An 18191-nucleotide genomic window follows, 5' to 3' on the forward strand; every position below is an offset into this window, starting at 1 on the left:
CCCTCCTTTGAACATTTTCAACCAACTGACAGTCCCTAGCATATCTCGGGGACCAGATGGGGTGACAGTACTCCAGATGGGGAAGCACTTCACTCCTGAAGATCGTCACGAGGGACGGACCGTCTAGATATCTGAACGACCTTCTTATAAGACGTGACCGATCGCCCAAGCGGCTAACAAGCCGATGAGTGGCGAAGAGGATAAAAGTATAAAAGTAAGTAAAATCTGACCCAATTCAGCCTAAGGAGGTTGGAGGGGAGGGGTGCCATAAAAAAATGCTCAGCAGTACTGGACAGAAGTGGCACCCATATTTTAATAAACTACTAATGCCCAACTCATTTTATGAAGAAAAAAAAAGATGCATTAGTACGCATCTTTACGGTCAGGTGCCTATATTATGAGTTTATCTACTGGACTATAATGTGTTTATTTGCACATTCAATTTGTAATTTACTATTTTGGAGTACGGAAGTTGCACATGAATCTAGATTCTAGAAGAATATACTATTTATTTATGTTATCCCCGAATTGCAGTTTATCATTAGCGTGCAAGATCTCAGCCTATATGTTGTTTGCAAATATTGCAATTACGCATGACGCATCCCGAGCTTCTTATGCGTTCGTGCCTTGGTTTGTAATGTTCGGTTTTTCTGTGATATCTTGACACCAAACTAGAAAGAGAATTCATCTTTTTGTCGGACATTTTTCATGATATTGACATTAAATAGAGTGAAGCACTAAAATAAATGATAATTACGATATTTTTGTATGTAAAATCATAAGTGAAGTCATCTTTAATAATTAAGTATCGCATTCGGACAGAGACGATCCTTCCTTACTGTGGTAAACATTAAGGTTGAGAACACGTGTCGCTGCTGCACCATTACTGGTAGGTACAGTACTGTATATTTTTTCATCTATGTACAGTACTTATACTCCCAGGTGGGTTAGGATCATCTCGTACCCAAGTCAAATCGTAGCCAAGATAAATCATACCCAACTCACGAGATAAGTCGTACCCAAGATTACTTACATCCAATTCAAGAGATGACCCATACCTGTTTGTATATATACCATGAATTTTAGCTTTATCTATGATTACAAAACAAAAATTATGTAAATTTTGAAGGAAAGTGCAGTGAAATAGGGAAATGTAATGCAGGCTTTAAAATGGTTGCATCCCATTACAGATACATAAGTATGCTATTCCATCACCCAAACATGGGTCCGACTAATTACCCAAATGTAGCCAAATATAGCCGGAATGAAGTCAAATAATGGTCCTAGATGAATAAATCGGACTGCCAATCACTTCTCGACTAGTATTTGGTGTCACAGTCACAAAAAATTGGTAAACTTAATTTAATCTGAGTTAATAGATCAAGTGCATGTACCTAACCTAATCTAATCTAACCTAACCTAACCTAACCCAACACAACTCAGATTAAATTAAGTTTACCAATTTTTTTTTTACTTTGACACCAAATAATAATCGAGAAGTGATTCACAGCCCGAATTACGCTTGTACGACCATCATTTGAATTCATTGCGGCTACATTTCGGTAATTCCTCGCTCCGTCGGTACATGCAAGCGATCTATTAACTCGGATTAAAGTAAGTTTTCCAATTTTTTGTGACTTTCTGACACCAAATACTAGTCGAGAAGTGATTAGCAGTCCGATTTATTCATGTAGGACCATTATTTGACTTCATTGCGGCTATATTTGGCTACATTTGGGTAATTAGTCGGACCACCCAAACATTGCACTACAAGTACATATTTCACACTGTGGCTTAGAATAACTTTATTGCAATTTACAGATTTCAGGCTAATAGATTTGGCAGTTTCAATTTATAAACTGGGCGATGTAAACGTTTAAAATGGTCATTAGTCAACAAAATATAGACATGCATAAAAACGTAACGATGTGTGTCACCCAATATTCACGCTCTTCCTATTTAAGGAGAGAAAGAGAGAGAGCAGACGTATTTACTCTTAATTTGTTAAAGTTAAGGTCAAATAAACACTTTTTAAAAACACTGCTATTCATATATTAAAATCAACCTTGTCCACTTTTCCATTGTGGACCTTTATGCTAGGGATGGGGTGCACCTGTCAAAGGATGGGGTGGCAACCCTGGCTGGGTCTCCCTTTTGGGCAGTTCAAAAGATATCAAAGTCTTTAAACTGCTAGGGGAACATATGAGCATGGGGGTGAAGGAGACTGCAGTGGGAGCGGGTAAACAAAGTGAAAGGTTACAGGGAAATAGTGTTAGGAATGATGACAAAACTAAATTAGACAGGGAGTTAAAACCTAAACGCGACAAAGAGAGGACTCAGAACACGACTAACTTAAATGTCTACTACGCAAACAGGAGAAGTATGAGAAACAAAATGGATGATATTAAGGCCTTGGTATGTACCGAAAAAGTCGATATAATAGCATTCACCAAAACATGGATAAACCTCGACTCACGTGAGTTACCTGTCGAATACCAAATTGCAGGTTACAAATTATTCCATACCGATAGGCATATTAGGAAAGGAGGCGGAGAAGCAATCTATGTCGGATAATCTGAAGTGTGAAATAAATAAGGAAATAAAAACTGAGCGGAATACAGAAACAATTTGGATAGAATTAATCGACGGTAGGGAAAATTAATCACAGGAGTAATATATAGACCTCCCAATCTTGATGGAGTTAATGAGCGACTTATTTGGGATGAAATGCACAGGGCTTCCATACACAGCTAAGTCTGTATAGTAGACGATTTTAACTTTAGCCAAATAGATTGGATTGACCTTACGGGTAACTCAGAATCAGGATTTTCTTGAAATGATCCAGGACTGTTTCCTAAGTCAACATATAACCGAACCCACCCGGGGTAATAATACTGTATACTCGATTTAGTTCTGTTGAACAGAGAAAACCTCATTTGTAATGTCGAGGTAGGGAACGAACTTGCAAACAGCGATCACAAAGAAATTAGATTCTAGTTAGATTTTCAGGGCAGCCGTAAGGAAAATTCCACAAAAGTCCCAGATTTCAGAAGGGCAAACTTCGATAGTTTGAAGAGGCAGTTGAGAGAAGGGGTCTCACGCTTGGGGGTGAACTACATGACCTCACATGATGTGAAGGTTGAGACTGACCTGATAACGAGATCTGAGGTTGCCGAGTTCCACGACAATTTAAATAATGAGTTACTTAATGCACAAAGGCAGAACATACCATACAAAAAACTCAGATCAAACAACAATGATCCTAAATGGATAAATAATTATTTAAAGAACAGGTCAAGGGTAGGAGGATAAATCGTGGCGAAGTTTACCTCCGAGATTATTATAAGGTATTGGCCGGTAGGGTTAAGACCGAGATAAGAAAAGCAACGAGGAATAATGAGCTGAGGATAGCAAGGGAGGCGAAGTCAAATCCCAAGGGATTCTATCAAATGTATAAAACTAAAACACGAGAAAAGATTGGACCAATAGAGTCAGATACCGGCGAGCTAACTTATAACGACGGACAAATGAGCAATAATCTGAATAAATATTTTTCAACAGTTTTCACCACCGAAAATTTAATTATGATACCCGAGGCACCGACTCTATCCAGAGATAGTGAAGAAAATAAATTAAGCAAGATAGTAGTGACTAGTAACGATGTTAGTAAGCAAATAGACAAACTAAAGCCTAATAAGTCATCTGGTCCCAATGAGATACAGTGTATTTTTTATTTTCTAACAGAGTGGGAGGTGGAAGTGCAAATTTACCAAGAATTTTGGAAAAAGTTCATTTTATGCCCAACAGGGAATTCTATTGCTAAAATATTTTTTAAGTTTTTCATTGTGATTTGAACGAACATCACATTTATTTTTGGGGCTAGTGCTTAATTATGGCGGTAAAATTGCAGTTTCACTACCAGTTACCAATTGTTTTTTGACCAGAAATCTAGGTTTTCCCCCATGGTATTTGGTGTGATTAATTTGAATTTGACCATCATTTTTGTCGGAAAGGAGTCGTCTTTGAGTTATCACACCCTTCTTGAACCTGACCTGATCATTTGCACAAGAAGTGATTATCATATCAGTACCCACTGATGAATGGTTAATTTTTCGTTATCCACCCATCACTTTTTTCACATGAAAAATATATTTAGTAAATTTATATTATCACACTGGTCTTTATTTCCTTATTAAAAATATGCATCTCGTAATGTTTACACAATTCTAAGATATTTTTCTTCTATGATATTTCCACCGGAATTTAAGGATAACCGAGATATTAATTTTTCAAGATTATTACTTTCGCTCTGTCACAAGTGTTGCCATGATTTGTTTACTTATGGCGGAGGTGGTCTGACTGCTCACGCTACCCCCCCCCCCCACCGTGGGTTAGGTTAAGTTTTAGCCTGGTTGGTTGATGTAAAGAATCCAACTTCTTCCGTTTTGATTGTTGGGTGGGTTCGGGTGTGGCTATCTACATAACACATGATTTCCGGTGGAAATTAATATCAAATTTGTTCAAAACTCATCAAATTACATAGGAAAAACCTATTTTTAATATCAAAATATAGACCGGTGTGATACTATAAATTGACCATACATTTTTTTGTTAGTTTTCTTGCTGTTTTATATGATTCTGACATTTATCTTGGGGCAGATATGAAAGGTTAACCATAATTGATTCATTGTTTTCAAAATAGAAGCAACGAATGAGCTGAGTTATGTATTTTCCATCCACCCATGAATCAAGGCTAACGAACACACAAAGAAACAAACGAGAGCGATGCTGCGTGTCACCATAACATCAAATTGGGACTTAGAAAAATTTGTGAGTTTTACAACTAATAAATCGTGAATATCGCGTATATTTTTGAAATGCGCCTTTAAATTCAAGTATATTCTTTTGTTTCTCAATGAAATCTAATAAATGGTAAGAAACAAAGATCGTAAAAAGGTGATGGGTGAATAACGAAAAATGACCGATGAATGTAGAGAAAAGGGGTACAGTATACGGCAAAACAAATAACTCTTTAGAGGGTCAGTCATCAATATTAACCAACCGGTCAGAGCAGAGTGCACTCAGTAAAATAGTGTTTGTATGAACAGTGCAGGTCACGGCAAAATCTACACTACCTATCAAAATTAGTACTTTCTGTTCAATATGGTGGGTGGTTCTGGGGGGTGGAACCCTCTGGCTAGAAAGTTGGGTAAGGTTAGGTAGCTTTCTTTGGTTGGTCAGGTTAGGTTAGGCGGTGCTGGACATCTCGTACTCAAGCAAATTGTACCCATCAGAACATGTCAAGTCGTACTCGATTATAAGACAACTCGTAACCAATTACGAGACAGTTCGTACCCACACACACACACAGGCTCCAACTCGGCACATTTCCAACTCAGCCCATCTCAAATAACCAACTCGGCCCATCTTAAATAACCAAATCAGTCTACACATTACTAACTCGGCACATTTCAAACAAGTCGCTGACTAGAGGTTCAGGAATGAGTTTGAAATTTGTTTTATGTCTCTTTTGGTTCAATGAAATACGAAGAGTGTGAATGAGTGAATACCGAGGGTTTAATTGGTATGAAGGACGAATTTTATGAGTTTATGTTTGTAGAACTTGATCAATGAACCATGATTCACATTCGTAACTTGTGCTTCTCCAGGTGATTTTAATTTTTTTTTTTTAAATACTTCTTCCAGCAATTTGCCTACAATTGATGTTAAAGTGATTGGACAGTAGTTAGATGATAGTGTTCTATCTCCCTTCTTGAAATATCACATTCACTATCCAGGATTCTGGCACTACACCATTTTTTAATGACATGTGAAACAAATTTGCTAAGGGCAAATACTCTGGTAAATATCTCAGCGGGACCTGGTGACTAGGGTGGTCCCGAATTTTTTTTTGGTTTAAATTTCAACGACCACCCTGTCTAAGTGTGTGTATACTATTAAAACAATGATCTGTCATTTTTTTAAAAATTTGGATAAAATTTAGAGGTGCCACAAAGACTATCTAATTTTTATATTGAACAAGTACCGGTAAATGTGTAAATCGTATACAATACATAGTCAATATCAATACAGTTAGGTGTTAATAGTTGTAATACAGCAAAATCAATGAAATTTAGCAACACAGGTCATTCTTCTTGAGTGCCTCTATTACAGTCCTTTTTAGAGAGTTTGGAAAGTTCTTTCGATGATCACTGACCACCTGGAGTAGAAATTGGCGTTGTTCCTCATCCTTTGTTATTACATGGATGTAATCTTGGATGAGTGCCACACCTCTCTCAGCCACATCGTTAACCACTTTCATTGTCTTGAGCTTCTTTTGTGCTTTGCAATAACCTGCATTAGTTTGCCACAAAGATGGGGACAACTGTAGAAAGTCAGTTGGCAGATTGAGCATGTCAAAAAATTTACTTGTTGCAGAAGACACAAAATCTTCAAGGTGAATGTCATTCACGTCTTGAGGCTTAACCACTGCCTTCATGCGGTTACCATTTTGAGCCTTTTTTAGACTGTCCACCATCCTCTGCTTTGTTTCATCACCAACATTCATATCAAAGAAGGCAAAGCCAACAACTTCTTCATTGAGGTACCACAGATGATTGAAAATTTGCGGCAAGCCTCTTCTGAAACCTCCTTGTCAACTTTTGTGTAGTCAGAAATCTTCTTCAGGAAGAGCAGGTCATTTGCTGGAGCTTGAACTGGCAAAGTAGCCAGGAACCATGCTTTAAAGTATACAAGGACAGCAAATCGAACCACCCTACCGAGTCCTTTGACTTCTCGGGCTGTCAACTTGAATTGTGACCGGAACATCCATATTTTGAAGGAATACAACAGCTTTGCCATCCACCTGGCTCTGTGCATGGCCCCAGGCTTCCTGAAAGATATCTTGCGGTGTGGAGTTCCTCCCAGGAATATAACAACCAATTCGAGTAATTCTCTATAGTCTTCCCGTGGCTGATTATCATTAAGGAAGCTCAATGCATTTTTCAGCAGACCTTCTCGATTTTCAGTCACAACCAAATCCATTTCTTGATCAGTGGCAGCTGTACTGTAGTCACTCTGCACAATGTTGGGCCAAAATGCTTGAAATCTCTTAAAAACAAGTATATCTGGCCCAGTTGATGGACCCATTACACGGTCAAATACTCCACCGATCACAACCTCATGCACATGATGACGGCATGGCAACCATAGGAGATTTTTCTCCAGTTTAATTTCGATGAGCTTACAGGCCCCAGTGTGGCGTCCAGTGTTGCTGCTTGTAGTGTCAAAAGACATTGCCACTATATAGTCTTTTAATTTCCAATCTTTGACCACTTCAACCACAGCATTAGCCATCGCTTCACCAGTTCCATTGGGCAACTTTGATACATTCAGCAATTGTTCATTCTCTTCATAGGACACAATGATTGGCAATCGATCATAAGTTTCTTTACCACCAGCTGTTTCAGGAAGTAGCTTTCCATCCCAATGAACAACAAGAGGGATTGTTGGATCAAGATTAAGTATAAATTGTTCTTTGGCAGACTTAAAAGACTGAACTCTCAACTTCATTCTTGATTGTCGAATTGTCTTCCGGTTGACTGCTATGTCTTCCACGTTGTGACCTAAAGTTTGAGCTGCTGCAGCAATCAAATGCACAGCATCACGATCACTAATCTTGGTGCGATCTAGTGCTTTGGCCAGAACAGGGGACATTATGTTTTTTGCACGTGGTTTCCCAGGTTTTGATTTTTTGGGAGGAGAACACTCTGACGCTGAAGAATTTACTTGTTCCTCAGACTCAGATGATGATGAGAATGGCAGATTCATTCCTTGTTTTTCATCTTCTTTTGTTTTCTGTGCCAAAGCTTTTGAAAAGCGAGCACGTTCTTCTTCTTTTCGTATTGCCAAGCGGACTTCTTTTGCTGCTAGTTCTTTATCAACTCTACCCAAGTATCCTTTCCTTCCCTCTCGTTGTGCTAGAAGGAATTGCCGATCTTCTTCAATTTTGATCATTGTCAAAGCATTTGCATGAGCAATGTCAAATAGTTTACTTAATTGTTCTTTGAAAACTTCTTCCTTTATTTGCTGAGCTTGGCTTCTCCTCTTGGCAGCTTTTTGAAGGCTTTTCCATTTCACAAACATTTTTTCAACTCTTTCTCGGGCATGAATTTCTGAGCAAGTTGGTATTCTTGCCATTTCCCAAAATGGGAGTACTTGCTTGATCACTTCCTTGGCACTCTCTTTGATGGTTGCTTTGTTGACTTTGTGAATTTGAAAGAACAAACTCATAACTTCCCCAGTAGAAGGCAGTTTTAGACCAGTCAAAGCGTGTGCAGTTGGCCCAATCAACCATACTTCATTGTCTTTCCTTGTCTTTGGCTTTGTGCCACTACCACTAGTACTAGCCATCTAAAAAGAGAAACCATTACTATTATTAGTATTATATGATATATAATTTAGGGACAATAGGTAACACAAACTCACACCCAACATCCAGTTTGTAGAGTCTAGGATGTTGAGCTTGATAATGAGTACAAAGAAGTGACAAAAAAATTCTCTATAAGTCCAATTGGATATGTGGCACTCACAGATAGACCTAAGCTCATTCATGGATTGACAGAATACAGACACCTGCACAACATGTCAACAATCTGCCATTATATAATATATATATATATTAAGTAAGTTGTGTCAAGTTGTGCCCCTGGCTGGTGGCACCCCTAAACATCCCTCAATTTGGTTGAAATTGTTTGGGTTATATTATTTTGGTAGTTCTTATAAAAGGGCAGGGTGGTTGTGATCATATTCTGAAAAAAAAATTTTAACCCCCATTTCGGGACCACCCTACTGGTGACTTTAGGCTTTAACTTGTCAATTTGCTTAAAAACATCAGTACTATACTGTACTCACTTTACACTAGCTTGGCCCAGAAGCCACGCTCCCTTTCTACGCTTAAAAGTACTGTAGCTGATTGGTCCATAAAAAGGTGTTCGTTTACCTCTGCATTTATCATACTAATATGTTCATAATTTATAATTAGACCCGTTCTTCTCAATAATAATGTTAAAAATTAAGAACATAAAAATGCATATGATTTCAAGGCATTATCACTTCAAAGAGGATGCTAAAAATGTTAAAATATGTACGTATTACGAACTGTTGAAGTCAAGGAGAAAAGTTGCATTCGGATGAATCCTATCTATCATTTCTTTGTTTTCTAGCAAACAGAAACAAATAACACTAAACATATAACACAATAGACAATTACCTACAGTTTGTCAAGGCTAGATGTATCGCAAATCATTGTTTAACTGAACAAATTTATAAACATACGGGCAGTTCGAGGGGAGGTACGCTCAGGGGAGGAGCCACAGGGACAGAGTGAACTGCAGAGTTGCCAACAACCTTTTACACGAAGGCGCGGCAACTTGGAAGGAGCGGCAAATCTATCACAAGGAGCCCAAATTTTAACGCACACACACCAGGGACGTACCTAGTGGGTGGCAGAAGGGGCAGGCGCCAAGGTAACGGGGGTGCCAAATTCCCTATGAATTTTTAAAAATACTTTTTTCAAAGGAAGATAACAAAACGAAAAGATTACTCTAGCAGAAAAGTCTGTACTACTGCTACACTGGATAGGTTAATTCATAATCTTCAAATTATAAAAACTGGGAATTAAATATATTTATTATTAGCACCTTTCAAGTGTCAATATAACAGTATTTTCTAAACTGAATGTAGACTATGCATGTTTTGAGTAGCAAATTGGTGATTACTTATAGATAATTATTCCAGTATTTTCTAAACTGAATATAGACTGTGTGTTTTGCCCTTGAAATGGTGATGGAAATGAACGCGGTGACAAAAGGGGTAAATTCAGTGGTGACGAAATGGCCACACACACACACACATATATATATACAGCTGCTCCCCGACATACGACTGGGTTAGGGACCCAAATCCAGGTCAGGTCATAATGATGTCATCCACTAATACCAACACCAACACACATGTAGAGGAGCTTAAGAGAAGGGGGCGATGTGACTAGTCAGGTCAGGTCAAAAATAAGGGGCCCCACTAAATAACTATCCTACATCTAGACCCAAGGTTTTCAAAGCACCCTGTATATTTAAGCCTCTCTCTGTCCATGTAATCCAGTTGCCTCTGAAGATGCCTTGAATAAAGACGAAAGCTTAGGTGCTCCGTTTCCCTTTTTCCCGTGTGATTTTATCAAGATTTATCTTATTCATGTTCTCATTGTGGATCTACATATATATATATATATATATATATATATATATATATATATATATATATATATATATATATATATATATATATATATATATATATATATATATATATATATATATATATATATATATATATATATATATATATATACATATATATATATACAGTATTACCCCGCCTAACGCGGTTTCACTTAACGCGTTTTATCATATACGCGGTGCCTCGCCAGAGCTGAACTTTCACTTAACACGGATTTTTTCCACATATACGCGGTGAGTGTCCGCGGTGAGTGTCCGCGGTGAGTGTCCGCGGTGAGTGTCCGGCTCCAGACGCTATTTTTAGATTTGCCCCACCCGCCACCCTGCCTGACTGCCTGTTTTAGCTTATAAAATTCATACAAATTACCCGGTCAGAATATAATTTACATTGCTGGAATTCTTATAATTTGATGATAATTTTGAATATAAACATCATATATTTTGCATAAGACATACAAATTTTAAATAAAATGTTTTCTGAGTAAATATGTTATCTTTTGTGCAAAATATATGACATTTATATTCAAAATATTCCTGGTCTTACAAGGAATCCAGCAATGTCAATTATATTATCCTAACTTTAATCTGAGGTATTATTTAATACAAAATGTTAAAATTTATTTTTTTCACCCAACATCTCTTGAAGGGAGGATTGGTGGGGGGGAGGGTTGGGACTGACCGCGCGGTTGGAAGAGGGGGGAGGCAAGGTGGGGTACTTTGATTGACAGATAGTGTCGTGAAGAATATTTTTTTTTTATTAACTGAAGATATTTGTTTTAGCTCATAAAATTCATACAAATTACCCGGTCAGAATATAATTTACATTGCTGGAATTCTTATAATTTGATGATCATTTTGAATATAAACATCATATATTTTGCATTAGACATACAAATTTTAGATAAAATGTTTTCTCTGAGTAACTATGTTATCTTTTGTGCAAAATATATGACATTTATATTCAAAATATTCCTGGTCTTACAAGGAATCCAGCAATGTCAATTGTATTATCCTAACTTTAGTTTGAGGTATTATTTATTAAAATTTAGTAGTTTTCCCCCAAAAATTTCTCAGAGAGGGAAGAGCCAGCAGTGTAGTGTGAGAAGAGGGGGAGGGAGTTGAGTCCATTATTTGAATGGACATTAACTTGGCGACTGTATTTCTCTATTTCTCTTAAGTATTAATTGTGTGCATGTACCATCATAAAATTAAGATGTTATTTTTACTACAACATAGTTATGTGTCTTCAAAAAGTGGAGTTTGGGGGTCGGGCCGGTTTCTATTGGAATTAATCCCATATGTTCTGTTGTTCACTTAACGCGGATTTCACTTAACACGGGACCCTCTGGGTTCTATTGACCGCGTTAAGTGGGGTACAACTGTATATATATATATATATATATATATATATATATATATATATATATATATATATATATATATATATATATATATATATATATATATATATATATATATATATATATATATATATATATATATCCAAGTAAATCACTGTAGGTGCGTGTGATCCAGGTATATGCTGATAACCACAAGGAAAAAAGAAAACACTAAGTTCCCAATTACACGAAAGCGCTTGGGAACTTCGTGTTTTCTTGTTTCCTTGTGGTTATCAGCATATACCTGGATCACGCGCACCTACAGTGATTTCCTTGCATATATATACAGTCATTCCTTGGTTATAGCGCACTTGGTCATCGCGATTTTTGTTATCACGCCTCCATCAAAATCTGCACACCTGCTGTTATAGCGCATTTTTCAGGCCGAGAATTTAGTTATCACGCAGTTGCCTCCAGGTGTATTGTTACCCCCTTGCTTCACCTAAATCTATTGGGGATAAAACCTTTCACCTACAAATTGACAATAACACATTTTCTGGATGAAAATGGATGGAGGTAAGAAAACTTGAAAGCGGTTGTACAAACACAAGCATTCACACATGCCTCGTTTGCGCATCGAACTGCGCATCAGCCCACAACTTCATCACACGAGTGAGCTGTTTTCATTGGCCGGGATTTTTCAGCCATCAAAGCTCGTTTTTTATTGGCCCGCACCTCCACCACAGCTGGGGTAGAAGGGGAGTTTCAGAAAGCGTCCGTCTACCCCGATTCCCCGCAGTCGTGATAACCGTGACTTGTGCGCGGGAACCAAGGATTACTCTTTTTTGTGTGTACCCTATTCTTGTCCGTGATGGCTGAGGCCCCTCCCAACATGCCCCCACCACCAGCCCCTGTACTTGGATCTGCTGCTCAGAGGCAAATAAAGAAGAGGAAGACGCTGACGTACGCCGAGAAGTTGGAGGTGGTGAAGCAAATTGATGGCAGCAAATCGAAGCGAGCTGTGACCCTCACTTACATCATCAATGATTCCACAATTAGGGGGATATACAAGATGAAGTATCATATTGTCTAGCACATGGAACTAGCCCAAACCAACGCATTAGCCCAAGCCCGCAGGTGTCCTAATCAGTTGCTGACGAAAACTGAGCAACTTTTGGTACGGTATGTTCAGAAGCAAGGAAGAAGAAACATGGCCGTAGAGACCAGAGATTTGATGGATACCGCCAAACAACTTTACTTGAAGCTCGCTAGGAAGTGGGAAGTGGCAAACCCACCTGCATTCAACGCTTCTAAAGGTTGGATTTAGAACTTCAAGTCACGACACCAAGTTAGGAATGTGAAGATTTCGGCTGAGGCTGCAAGTGGTGACCGTGCCAGTGCCAGGGTATATCCTCAAATCCTACGGGACATCATCGCAACGGGTCAGTACAACCAGGACCAAATCTTTAATATCGACAAGACGGGGTTCAATTGGAAGGTCATGCCTAAGAGGATATTCATCACCAAGTCGTCAGCCAAGGTCCGTGGCAGGAAGGCAATTAAGGAGCGTTTCACCGTCTTGTTCACCACTAATGCTACTGGATCGTGCAGGATGAAACCGACAGTTATCCATCGAGCAAAGAAGCCCAGAGCCTACAAACGACAAGATATGACGAGGCTTAATGTGAATTGGCTTACAAGCAAGAAGGCCTGGATGTCAGGGAAGTCTGTCACTGGATTGGTTTAACAACTTCTTCGTTCCCGAGGTCCAGGCCTTTTGTGAGGCACAAAACATCTGCTTCAACATTCTCTTATTGCTAGATAACGCTCCCGGCCATTTTCCTCTACTATGATCAGCACATCCGAACATACGAGTGGAATTTCTACCCCCTAATACGACATCTCTCATCCAGCCGATGGACATGGAAATAATCTTGTGTGTCGAGGCTGCTTACTCCCGTAAACAATTCAGGAGGATGCGCTTTGCAACCAAGGACGAAAATGCTGTGCAGATGCTGGTTGACAGTGAAGAAGAGGAGGAGGAAGGAGGGGGTGGCGTAGAAATAGAGGCGGACCAGCAAGTCAAGCAGTACTGGCGGGCATTTAATGTCAAGAAAGCGATCGACTTAATGGTTGAGTGTTGGGATGCAGTGACGCCAGCGACCGTAAACCACGCCCGGAGAAATGTGTTAGAGGGTTTGCCTGAGGACCGACGACAGGAAGTGCCAGGGGAACCGCAGTCTGTCCAGGCAGGGGTTGAGTTGGTGGCAGAGGAGGCAAGGCGTGTGGCAGGACGAGTGTTCAACGAGACGACAGAGGACGACATACGGGCTATGTTGGAATTGTTATGCCTACAGCTGAGGATATTTTGAAGGAAGACAGCCCAGAAGCAGAACCCGCCGCACAGCGCATGTCAAAAGTCAGGGAGATCATTGAGTTGAGTGAATGGTTGAAACACCTCATCGAACAGCACCCTCCCCCGGCCGGTGAAGTGAAGTGTGTCCGGTATCATAGGCAGAGCACTCCAGCCTTATGTTGACCAGCTAAACCATCACCACAACACATTGCGGCAGAGACAAATTGCGGACTTCTTTCAACAACAACAACAGTCACCTCAGCTACCTGTACTACCTCAAGCTGACTTTGAGGGTTTTCAAGAGGATGATGAGTTACTCGAAGAGTTAGTGCCGGGTGGTGACCACTAACTCTATACCCTCTAGCCTAGGAATCCCTTCCCTCAAGTCCAGCTCAAGTCTGTATGTACAGTAACGTACCCAGTAACAAATGTATTCTTCCTTATTGTACGCTTTTCATCACTTTGTAATAAACCTAGCCATGCCTATGTGTGTTTCTGATACTTACCAGAACATTATCTATATCTTTAGTGGGTCTAAATGGTCGTAAAATGGGAAAATTGGGGTTGGGTCTTGGGTGCCTGGAACCAATTAGAATAAATCCCATAGGTTCTGTACTTTTGTTACCGCGTTTTTCGTTATCAAGCACTCAGCGCGGTCCCAATTAGGCGTGATAACCATGTATTCTGTAAATAGAAAATTATGGGGGCCCCCGTGTGCATTCAGCTGACTACATTAAAGGTAAGTGCACAGTCACACTGTATCCATTCTTCATTATTGATTACTCTTACTGTACTAAATTTCATTTTAGATTTTATATGTATTACTTTTTGCATTTCCAACTTACGACCTGGATTTGGGTCCCTACCACGTCGTAAGTCGGGGAGGATATGTGTATACAGTCAACCCTCGCTTTACGCGGTCCCACATTCCGCGTTTCCACGCTTACGCGGTACCCTGCCGAAACCGGAATGCTCACATTCCGTGGTGCGTGTACCCCTTTACGTGGAGAGCGGCTGGCGAGTCGTGCCATTTTTGGATCCAAACCTCCCGCCATCCGCCATGTTGTGTAAGCGGTGCGAGTAGGTTGCACAGTGTGTGTCTTTGTTGCGTTATCAGTGACATCATATAATGTATCGGACTGTAATTGGGCCATGCATCCTTACCTCCCTCCGCTGCTAGCTGTGATTGGTTTAAAGTAATATGACGTGTCCACCCGCGGAAGGGAGGGAGGGAGGAAAGACGACACTTGACCTAGCCGCGGCAGTTTCATCCCTCCAGGCCACACCGTGTAATCGTGCATCCATTGTTCTGTAAAATGGCTTCCGCCGGACCACCGCCCCCAGAGAGAAACCTTTCCTTACCTGGACCCAGCCGCCCAAAGCCAAAGAAGACACGACGTTCCTTAAGCAACGAAATTAAGTATAAGATCATACAAGAGTTGGAGAAAGGAACAAGACAGGTTGATCTCGCGCGCCAGCATGGTGTTAACGAGTCTACGATCAGGACAATTAAGAAGGATGCAGCCAAGATAAAGGAGCACATGAACATCACAAAGTCTACAGGTGCTTCTATGATCAAGTATTTCCACAACCAGGTGCTTCTCAAGACGGAAAAATTACTTGTGAGCTACTTGGTGCGTCAGGCGCGACGGAACATGGCGGTGGACACGCGCTCAGTTAAGGAGTACGCACGTGAACTGTATGCTGCAGTGTCACGAAAGATGGGAATTACAGAGCCCAAACCCTTTAATGCTTCCTCTGGGTGGTTACAGAGGTTTAAGAAGAGGAACAAGATCACCAATATCAACATTGGTGGTGAAGAAGCTAGTGCTGACCGTGTTGCGGCTAGGGAATTTCCTCCGTTTTTACGTGAGATTATGGAGGAAGGACAGTACACCGACGACCAGGTGTTTAACATGGACAAATCTGGTCTTTTTTGGAAAAAGCTACCTTCCAAGACCTTCGTTGTGAAGAATGCCAGCAAGGTTCGGGGCCGGAAGTTGCAGAAGGAGCGCATCACCGTCCTGTTTACCACCAATGCCTCCAGTACCTGAAAGCTCAAGTTATCGGTGATCCACACAGCACGCAAGCCGCACGCCTACAAGAGCATGGACATGACCAAGCTAAATGTCCACTGGCTGACCGCACGTAAGGCGTGGATGTTCTCTACACTGTCCCTCTCCTGGTTTGATGACTTTCGTTCCCGATGTGAAGAAATTCTGTGAGCAACAGAATGTGCCATTCAAGATTTTGTTGCTGCTGGACAACGCACCAGGACACTCGCCCCTACTGTTAGATCGTCACCCCAACGTAAAAGTGGTCTTCCTTCCTCCCAACACTATACAGTGGGGCATGCTATAACGAATCTAATTGGTTCTGGAACCTTGTTCGTTATAGCATTCGTTCGTTATAGGATTAATCCGTTCCAGGCCCCCAAATACAACCACTTAACACTGAAAAATATAATACAATTTTAAAAATTGTAAAAAAGTGCATAAATATGCATCTAAACCCCTGAAATAAAGAATATCATTAATACTTGTAATAAAAAACAATAAATTATTAAAAAAAAATAAAAATTTTAAATAATGTTCGTTGTAGGAGTTTCGTTCGTTATAGCATTCTCAATTTTATAGGTAAAACCGTTCGTTATAGGAATATTCGTAGTAGGATCCGTTCGTTATAGCATACCCCACTGTATCTATATTACAGCCCATGGACCAAGAGTTAATCTGTAATGTAAAAGCTGCATTCTCTACTAAAAAATTCAAGCTCCTGAACGACTACACCAACACCAGGGAAGTGTTGCGTAACCTGAGTGACACCACCACCGATAGCAAGAGCGAAGACGACGAGGATCAACAGTTGGCAGAGCAACAAGTACTTTTAAAACAATTCTGGAGAATATTCAACATCAAGAAAGCTGTGGACTTCTTGGTGGAGGCATGGGATCAGCTGTCTGTAGCAACTGTTCGTCACGCATGGGGACATGTGTTGCAAGGCATTCCGGCCGTTAGGCAGAGTCAATCTGTGACTGGTGAGGTTCAGACTGTTGCAGTAGCAGTGGACCTTGCCAGAGAAGCTGCGCACAGTGTTACAGCTGCAGGCTTCTCCAAGACCACCAACGATGACATTCTGGAGGTGATAAGGGATCCTGATGTGACTACCGACGACATGGTAGATGATGATGACGTCAGTGAAGAGGCAGGTGGTGCGTCATCCCAAGAAGACCGCCGCTTATCCCATAGTAATGTTAGGGGTGCCATCGAGTGTATCGAGAAAGTCAAGCTCCTCCTTTCCGACGACCCTGACGCAAACAGGTATGAAATCTTCACCACCCAGCTGTTGCAGACTATGGAGCCCTACATCAAGGCTTATCACGACAACTTAAACACCAGCCGTCAGCAAAGCATAACAGAGTTCTTCGCCCGCAACCCACCACAGCCAGCCCAAGCCAGTGATAGTGACAGAGGTAGAGACAGTGATGATGACTTTGAGAGATTTGTCAGGGAGGCCCTGACAAGTGTGGATGACAGTGATGGTGACTCACCTGAGGGCCAGTAACCTGTCCTCTGCCTCGGAACCAGCCTCCATTCCCGTACGCCGACCCATCTCTTCTACTAACGTAAGTGTTAACCCCAACCTTGTTTTTTTTCTAACCTAACCTTCAGTTTATTGACTGTTCCTTTCTATATTATGTGTGGGTGAATACCATCATAAAGTTAAGATGTTATTTTTAGTAAAACGTACGTATTGTGTCGGGAAAAAGTGGAGTTTGGGGGTCGGTCCGGTCTCTATTTCAATTAATCCCATATGTTATGTTGTTCACTTTACGCGTTTCTCGCTTTACGCGGGCCGCCGTTGGTTGAATTAACCGCGTAAAGTGAGGGTTGACTGTACATGCAGAGTTGCTTGATCACATCTGTTATACAATGGGATTTCAGGATCAATCCACTGCTGTATGTATTTCCTTGATAATGTTATCTACCCTCTAATTTTGTGGACTAGAAAGAAGTTTTTGCAGTTATTTATCAATACCTGTACTGTACTTTCCAGATTCAACCATGGCACCCAAAACAAAATCAAAAACATCCAACTGGATGGCATTAAAAAAATCCAACGAAACAGCGTTTAAGAAAAAAGCCAGAGCCTACTTCGTGAAAATGCAGGTATGTCTTGTTGTGTGAATGAATGTACAGT

At 40.5% G+C, this 18191-nt stretch overlaps 2 protein-coding genes across 3 annotated transcripts in view; one reads left to right on the forward strand and one right to left on the reverse strand.

Annotated features, from left to right (window-relative positions):
* Nucleotides 1-778: 778 nt before the first annotated feature.
* Nucleotides 779-18191, forward strand: part of LOC121872267 (neurofilament heavy polypeptide-like) — a 106181-nt gene continuing 88768 nt past the window's right edge. Inside the window, exons 1-2 of one of the 2 annotated variants that reach the window (XM_042374932.1) lie at nucleotides 779-889; nucleotides 18048-18160. In XM_042374932.1, coding sequence (XP_042230866.1) covers nucleotides 18056-18160 — 105 coding nt within the window. In that variant the 5' untranslated portion in view covers nucleotides 779-889; nucleotides 18048-18055. Of the gene's footprint in view, nucleotides 894-18047; nucleotides 18161-18191 lie in introns of both variants that reach the window. The other variant, XM_042374933.1, reaches the window with a different exon arrangement.
* Nucleotides 6081-8839, reverse strand: LOC121872269. The gene is made up of 2 exons (XM_042374934.1): nucleotides 7918-8839; nucleotides 6081-6332 (listed from the first exon to the last, which is right to left on the reverse strand). The coding sequence occupies exons 1-2, from the start codon at nucleotides 8410-8412 to the stop codon at nucleotides 6309-6311; spliced, it is 519 nt and encodes a 172-aa protein (XP_042230868.1). The 5' UTR covers nucleotides 8413-8839; the 3' UTR covers nucleotides 6081-6308.

This window comes from Homarus americanus, unplaced genomic scaffold (genome assembly GCF_018991925.1).
Source record: "Homarus americanus isolate GMGI-L3 unplaced genomic scaffold, GMGI_Hamer_2.0 scaffold5589, whole genome shotgun sequence".
Taxonomy (NCBI): Eukaryota; Metazoa; Arthropoda; class Malacostraca; order Decapoda; family Nephropidae; genus Homarus; species Homarus americanus.

Coding starts and splice junctions, on each gene's coding strand:
- LOC121872269 (XM_042374934.1), bottom strand. CDS start 8,412: ATGGCTAGTACTAGTGGTAGTGGCACAAAGCCAAAGACAAGGAAAGAC. Junction 6,333..7,917: donor AAGAACTAGCAGCAAAAGAA/GTCCGCTTGGCA, acceptor AGCACAAAAGAA/GCTCAAGACAATGAAAGTGG.